Source organism: Clinocottus analis, unplaced genomic scaffold (assembly GCF_023055335.1).
Source record: "Clinocottus analis isolate CAN_PGR_092001 unplaced genomic scaffold, fCliAna1.0.p SCAF_11, whole genome shotgun sequence".
NCBI lineage: Eukaryota > Metazoa > Chordata > Actinopteri > Perciformes > Cottidae > Clinocottus > Clinocottus analis.
Genome location: NW_027175832.1, coordinates 7,118,410 through 7,126,075, shown reverse-complemented (window position 1 = coordinate 7,126,075; position 7,666 = coordinate 7,118,410). Strand labels below are relative to the sequence as shown.

The 7,666-nt window shown below is 42.0% G+C and overlaps 1 protein-coding gene across 2 annotated transcripts in view; it reads right to left on the bottom strand.

Annotated features, from left to right (window-relative positions):
• Positions 1-4,896: 4,896 nt before the first annotated feature.
• LOC137781925 (netrin-G1-like) overlaps positions 4,897-7,666 on the bottom strand; it is a 55,002-nt gene continuing 52,232 nt past the window's right edge. For both annotated transcript variants that reach the window (XM_068570950.1, XM_068570951.1), the window contains one exon: positions 4,897-6,379. In XM_068570950.1, coding sequence (XP_068427051.1) covers positions 6,141-6,379 — 239 coding nt within the window. In that variant the 3' untranslated portion in view covers positions 4,897-6,140. The remainder of the gene's footprint in view (positions 6,380-7,666) is intronic.

Sequence of the window (7,666 nt, the reverse complement as noted above, 5' to 3'; positions counted from 1 at the left end):
TAAAGTACAACAGAAGTAAATAACGACTGCAAGTTTGAGGACAGTTTGACAGCTTGTGTTGTCGTCTTTACCCCTCAGCACAGGTCTACCGGGTCTCAAGCCCGATGGCACAACGACTATTTCACAGAGCTGTATATCTGACTGAGATCTCTCTCTCTCTCGTTTCCTCTTTCTGTCTGCGTGTAAGAGTGCATTATGTGTAATAGAGATCGATGCAGTTGGCCTACAGTGAGCCGGCCTATACCTTTTTGTTTGGTGACGTCAATTCTGTAATGTGTATAGTGCCCCCCGCCTGGTTGAAGCTTCGAATCCGCTTCAATATTCTTCACTTAACCTTCAAAATTGGGACAGCCCTACATCTTTCTTCAGCTAATGGTTGTTGGCATAAAAGCATTGCTTCCTGCTTAGTCATTTCCAAGAACTCTGAAAGAGCAGTGGGGAGAAAGAAAAGGTATTTCCATTATGTTCCAGCGGAGGCAGCTTAACTTCCTCTTTGTTCAGTCTATTGATTCTGGTGTGCTCTGGCTCTGTGTGCCAAGCCGGCAAACCACCCACTATAGCTGTCCTTGTGATGTCAGGGATGTGAATAGGAGTTTGATAAAGCCACAGATGGCATGCTGCTCCCACCCCTCCATAACTGCCATTACTGTTGTGTTGCCACATAAATGTAGTCGATACAATTTTTTTTGCCGCTGGAGCTGACAAATTGATTAAGATGGAGAGACGTTGGTGAGTTATTGGGCCGATATTGTACAAATACAAGCCAATGAGGTGCGCTGTTGCATTATGTTAGTGTATCAGGTGGTCTCACGTGTAACCCTGGTTTATTTAATGCAATCTAATCTCAATTTAATCCCTATTCTCTGCACTAAAGCATCATCGTTACCATCTAGTTATGACCTTGCAAACCACCCACGATAGCTGTCCTCGCGATGTCAGGGATATTATTATTTCTAGTTATGTCCTTGTACATTTTTATTAAATTATAAAAAAAATAATTTAAACGGTTAGAAAGGGTATACAGAGGGGTGATAGATGTGATGGTATGATAAACGTGGATACATTGAAATTCGACCCTGTATCAATGATTCATCTCCGTGATATAAGTTTGCTCTATCTCGCGGGAAGAAATCTGACATTGATTACTGATTTGCTTAAAATGCTAATAAGTTATTGAGTGAGTTTTGTCGCCGTAAGGCCCAGTCACATCGTTGGACAACACCTTTCGGCCAAATCAGTTCATTTCAAAGGAATTGCTACAGTCACTCGAGTCGCACGTGGGGATGATGTACACATCTGGACACATTGTTTGTGTCAAATTTGTGCCATTGATCAATCATAACAAGACTCGACAATTCTGTCCTTTTGACCGAACAGAGAAGCGGTGAAGAAGCTACCGTGGCGTATTTAGTGTGTTGCCAATTCATAAACTTTGATGTAATCCACCTCTGTCAGGGAACAAACTACTCCATATTTTAAATACATATTTTAAACTGAACTGATTTTTCTGTCAGCAGCCGGGTTAACAAGCTCGCTAACTGTCAGGTAAGGCTAGTAGCCTGCAAGTGTGCAGAGCTTTTTCCCCTCATCAATGATTCTTAATTGAATTAAATGGTATAATTATGAGAACAAAATGCCAGCAGGTTCTTCACCAACCAGTGTAGAAAAATAAGAATGACGCTTGCAGAGCTAATGTGACCATCGTGTGCCATTGCTCCAAGCTCACTGGCATGCTGGAGTTTAGCTCAATTGCCACCTTGCGAGTATAGGCTGACCTCCAAGCAACCAATTTAAGCACACATTTCACAAAGACGAGCAGATCACGATAGCTGTGTCCCTTAATATTGTGACCTGGGTTCCCTCCAGGTTTTCCGGCTTCCTCCCACAGTCTAAAGACATGCAACTTAAACTGTAACTATCCATATGGAGCCACGCTAGTAGTTTAATTTCTTTTGTTAACGCGACAGTTGGACCAGCAGCTGAAGCTTGCTCACTGACGGGTCAAGGACGACTTATTGTTAGAAACTCGGTGCTATATTTGTGTGAAGTATAAGCTCCTGGATTGTTAGCTGTACATCACTGTATATCTTCTGGACATGATTTGAACAGGAGCTATGCTTTCTTTAAAAAAAAAACTAAAAAAACCCCTTTAGCTTTAAAAACAGCCACGGGAACATATAGCAGTCAGGATTTGTGTTCCCATTTTTAGCATAAGCGTTCATACTATTCAAATGGTTTGGAAGAATGCATGCAATTATTTTTTGACTGCTAAAAATGTAGCTTTCTGTCCCTGAACATCACTAAACTGTGTTTCGAGGTCTACGGCTGCTGGGCATTTCAAAGTGTCATTGATGAGCTAAATATAGCTATTGGATTACTAATAAGATCCAGTGGTGTTGCTGAGCTATTCTTTCCTAGATACTGAATACCCCTTGTCTTATGTAATGCAACTTGCTGTTGGTGCCACCAGTGCTGACACTGGCAGAACACAAGGACTGCTCTGCTCCTCGTGTCTAAAAATGTCCTCCTAATACCCCCCCCTGAGTCTTCGAAGTGAAAGGAGGAAGGACACGGCGTTGCTGTGACACGAAACAGTGGGGAACATAACCAGCGAACAAAATCCTCAGGTCTTTTCTTTCTGCACGGAATTCCAACCCCTGAAAAACAATCTTCATGCTGCACTCGAAAGAATTATACCAAAGAAACATCATATATGATAGTATGAGAAAAAGAATAAGTCTGCATATGTTCAATAACAAGTTGGAGTTGCCACAACTTTTTCTGTCTGTGGTGTGGAAGCAGCAAAAGTTGCTTTGGATATTTACATGCCCGTACTCCAGCAATAAGCGGACCACGTAGAGGAATTATCTCCCTCATTTGTTCTCCGTGTTATGAATGTCAGTGTTGAACGCAGAGCAGTGGTTTAAGTTCAGTTAATCGTCAACTTTTTTCGTCAACTTTTTCACCCAAAATCTTTATTTAAGAGGAGGAGACTTGGTTTTAACCTTAAAACTTTTTTGTGCCAATAGCTAAATGAAGCCCAAAGCCAGGAGCAAGTGTCATAAAACATCAATGTTAATGCATTAATACATCATAAAAGTAATCGTCTGGCCCTTAAACACAGCTCTAAAGCTTTGTTTCCTCCAACTATCAGCACAAACCGTCTCAAGAGTGCTACTTCACATCCAGCAGAGCCAATTCAGAGACAGGAACCTTGAACAAAACTATTAAATAACTGAAGGCCATATAATTGTCACTGTATTTTTGGCCAGAGAGTAGCTGTTTGGTTAAAAGAGGAATTGACCTTTCGCTAAGCCCATGTAGCCCTTATGTCTGTCGGAGTGGCATGTTTTCCACGTATGCTGTTTACAGTGACAGAGCTACCAACTCTCACGGTTTCGCCGTGTGACACACGCTTTTGCATGTTTTCACACACTCTCACGCCACAGCTCGCTGGCTATTGAAGCCAACGTTGGTATGCCTCTGGTATGCCTTGCTTGGGAGTTGGTTAACAGCATTTCTATGTAATTGTGCGTTGCTCGGCGGGGGAGTCTGCTCTGGTGGATGAAGTGGGTCGGGTGTATGCTGTTCACACATGTATGAACGTGCCATGTATTGAGTGGGTCGGTCTGTGACAGTAACTCCAGGGACACGTTTTTCCCCAAGTCTGCCCGCGATGAGGACTATACGACACTCACTGAAGACACCACCGCTCGCCACTGTCGTAGACACATCTTTTTTTTCTTCTTCTTTTGGTGCAAGCTATATCTATGGAATCCCATTTACGGCAGTAAAAGAATAAAAAAAAATAGATACAATGTAATAATTATGAGATAGAAAGTAAAAATGATGAGATAGAAAGGCAAAATTATAGGATAAGAAAGTCAAAGTCATGAGATGATCAGATAACAAGAACAAAAATAATGTCTGCTGCTTACATTAGAGCAGTTAATAAAGTGTTACATCCGTTAAAATCGTACACACGCACTCTTAATACAGCCCAACGCTCACCACTTCGACATCTGGGGAATTTATCACAGGATTTTCTTCTTTCCTCTTTTTTTTAACAATTGCTGTTCTGGAATGTTAAGCGAATGTGTAATTCTTTAAATATTTTGCTAATTGAAATAAATTGACATTGCATTGCCGCTCATCTTTTCCCCAGCAGATTTAAGATGGTTTTAAAGGCTGCTTCACAGTAAAGTTATGTCATTTTCTAAACTTAATGAATCGTCCCAGATGTTTTATTAATTGCCTTTACCAACTTAGTCATGATATCTACATTAATGATCATTATTTCTCAAAAATCTCATTGGGTTAGATTTTGTGAAGACACTAATGGCCAATCCTATAACGTTGTTGCAATGTGGCTATAGAGGTGTTTGGTCAAAAGTCTGGTCTGCTAAATACTTTACATTCATTACTCTCTTGTAATTACTCATTTCAACTCGCTCATCTGAAGTTCTAAAAGTCGCTTTGCAAGGCAAGTGTCTCTGTCAAAAAAGGCATTCGCCACTCTTTTCGTAGACAGTGTCATTTAATGAGAGGCACTTACAGTAGACTCTAACACAATTAGGTGTTTGATGACAACCTTGGTAGGGAAATGAATCTCTCAAATGAAATTGGTCTCCGTGATCAGTATGTCACCCAGCGGGAAGCGACTTCATTTCGATTCATTGACCCTTCGTGAATTAAAGCTCATTTCCTGAACGTGTCGCTTCTCGGAGCTTTCCGCAGCAGGATGCAGGCTTCAACCGAATACCAGCTCAGAAAACCTTCTCCTCCTTCCATTTGATTCAAGGATTAGATTTGATTACAGATTTGAGCTGGACAACCTTTGCGACAGCCGTGCAATCTCCATTTCCCCCCCCCCTCCCACACCCCCCTTCACACAAGTCTTCTTGTAAATTTACATAAAGCAGATGGGTTTTCGGCTTGAGATTCTTCTGATTCTCCCATGTTTCATGAGCACAACAAGGATAGTTACAACACGTTAGGAAAAAACAACTGTAGTTGTACAACTAGGACTTAATTTGTTGACTGATATATTGCTATCAGCAACTGTTGCTTCAGTGAATAGGTCAACGATTGGTATTTATAGCTTTCAAAAACCCTTTAAAATGACATTCAGCAATTGTCATCGGCTTGTACGTATCTACAAACAATACACTGTTTCACTCCATATATCTGGTCTCAAATGTTACTACTTAATAAAATGACTACGGTTCAACAACAAGACAAAGACATGTGTTTCTTTTTCCCTTTGGTGAAAGTGTATTGTGTAAGTGTGTACTGTAAACATAGTTTCGACAGCAGCTCTCAAATGAAGAGAACCATGTGCCACACAAGCAAAACAATGATACAACCAAACTCTGTGTGCACTCGTAGTCCACATCTAGGACAGGTCGGCAGCAATAGAAAACAAGTAATACATATTTTTGTTTTGCTTAGTCATGAAAATATCTGTTTTATACAAAAATTAAATACAGTTACAGTATGTTACAACTTGTGAGCTCAAGCGTGACTACAAAGCCTCTGAAAAAGAAAAAGTACTGGATTGGTTCTTGTCAAAGGGCTCGATAATAATACATGTGCAGCATTTGGCAAAACAACAGACACCCTTTTAGCAAAGTAAAATCACCAGAGTCACCAAAGCACAGGGAGGAGAAGGTGAGGGAAAAAGGGACGAGTGAGGAAAGGAGAGAAGAAGGAGGCAAGATGTTTTAAGATGTCTCCCGTCCACATTTCTTTTTTTTTTTTATAAGTTCAGATGATACTTAGAAATCATGTGTCTAGTTTTGTACAGTTTGCTCTCAGAGTGTTGATTGCTCCGTCTGAGTCTCCAGTCTGCAGTTAATAAAGTATCAGTCGATGACATAATCACAAAAGGAGGGCTCCAACCGCTTCCTCTGTGACATTATAAGACAGCAGTGAGCCTTTCACAAATCCATCTAGCATTCAGTATAGCCAATCAGTCTTCCACCACTGTGGCCTTCGATATACAAAAGAGTTACTTATAATATATGCTGAGCACAGTGTCCACACATCCTTTGTCCTCTTACGTCCTTAAGGTTGAGAGTTCATTCTCAACACATGTGGTCTCAGGGTTTTGGTTAAGGATGGGAGGCCGTTCAGGTCTCTCAGCAAAGGGAAACAATCGATAGCGGGAGCACTACAAGGGTAAGAGCGAGCTGGCGGCTGATAGGGGGATGATGGAAGGAGGCCCGTCCTGACAATTGGTCATCACACTCCCCGGGGCCCTGGCAGCGAGCTCTCTCGCACAGGACGCCCGTGAAGCCGGGGGAACAATGGCAACGCTGATGGTGGTGGCAAGAGCCCCCGTTCTGACAGCGCAGCATCGCGTTGTCACACACCCGAGCTGCGGAGACAAAGCAAAAAGGGCAGGGGAGACAGGAAGGGGTGATTAATAGATCACTCAGTGATAGGGCAGCAGAGAACATAAACAGGCAAGTTCACAGGGCACAAGCTGCCTCTTCTTGTCCTGTCTGCATCGCTCTGTGTCCTTAGAGCACAGCTGACACATTAGGGAGGGTGAAGCCAAGGACTTCAGTGGAGGAGTGGGCAGAGGACGAGGAGACGGATAACCAGGCCACATACTGTATGAATATACTAGAATGCAGCCTACAGCCGGTGACAAGCCTTTTCCATGAATGATTGTTTATTACAAAAGAACACACACAGACGTTTCATGGATTTGTGGTTATTTTAGGAGCACCAGAGGGACGAATAAGCCAGGCAGAAACAAAGGAGCAAACAAACCACGGCACCATGGCAGCGAGGAGGTGAAATTAATGATTAGCGAATCAAAGGATGCTGGAGTATGGTGAAACAGGACAGGAGCATGCGTTGTGTGTTCCCTCTGGCACAGTAAGACTCAAAGAACAGAACGATGAGAACACAGGGGATTGATACCTGGCTCCACCTGCACCACCACTGCCTTTGATATGCAAATAAGCCTTTTCAGTACCAGTAATTCACCAATTGTTTCAGTTTTATTATCTATGGTTAACCTTACAGCAAACAATACAATTCCTGTAAGAGGACTTAGGTGTTAAGTATGTCAAATCCTTGTTCCCGTGGCCACCAAACATTTCTTAGTTTTCATATAGATTGCTTCGGACTACATGGTACATAAACCAATATTCACATTTGCAGACAAAAACTCACGACTCAATTATTCCAGGAAGCCTCTGGCTGGCAGAGGTGAAATCCCGGAAGAGGTAATATTTGCCAAGAGATTTCAGTGTAATTGGATATCTTTACTTGCATAAATACTAATCACATTTGGGGTTTTCTGTAATGTGGCTCATGCATCAGCATAAACGCAACAAACAGCCTCATCATTGCTCCTGCCAAAACTGATTAAAAAGGGATTTGTATTGCATTTAACTTAATAAGATCCCCTTTACACAGACACTACTGCTGTCATGTGCTTTAAATGGAAAGTCCACCTGTGTGTGGAACGAGGGCTTTCATCACCAACATGGGATTTTCGATAATTCTTGGATGAAGTGCTGTGAATGACTCTTTCCTCACCTCGCCTGCCTCTACTTTCAGAAACCCTGAGAGATTTGGTCTGACCGCCTTGTTGTGTTAAACTGTTTGTATATTTTTATAGGCAGCTTGATAATCATTGCCTTATAAG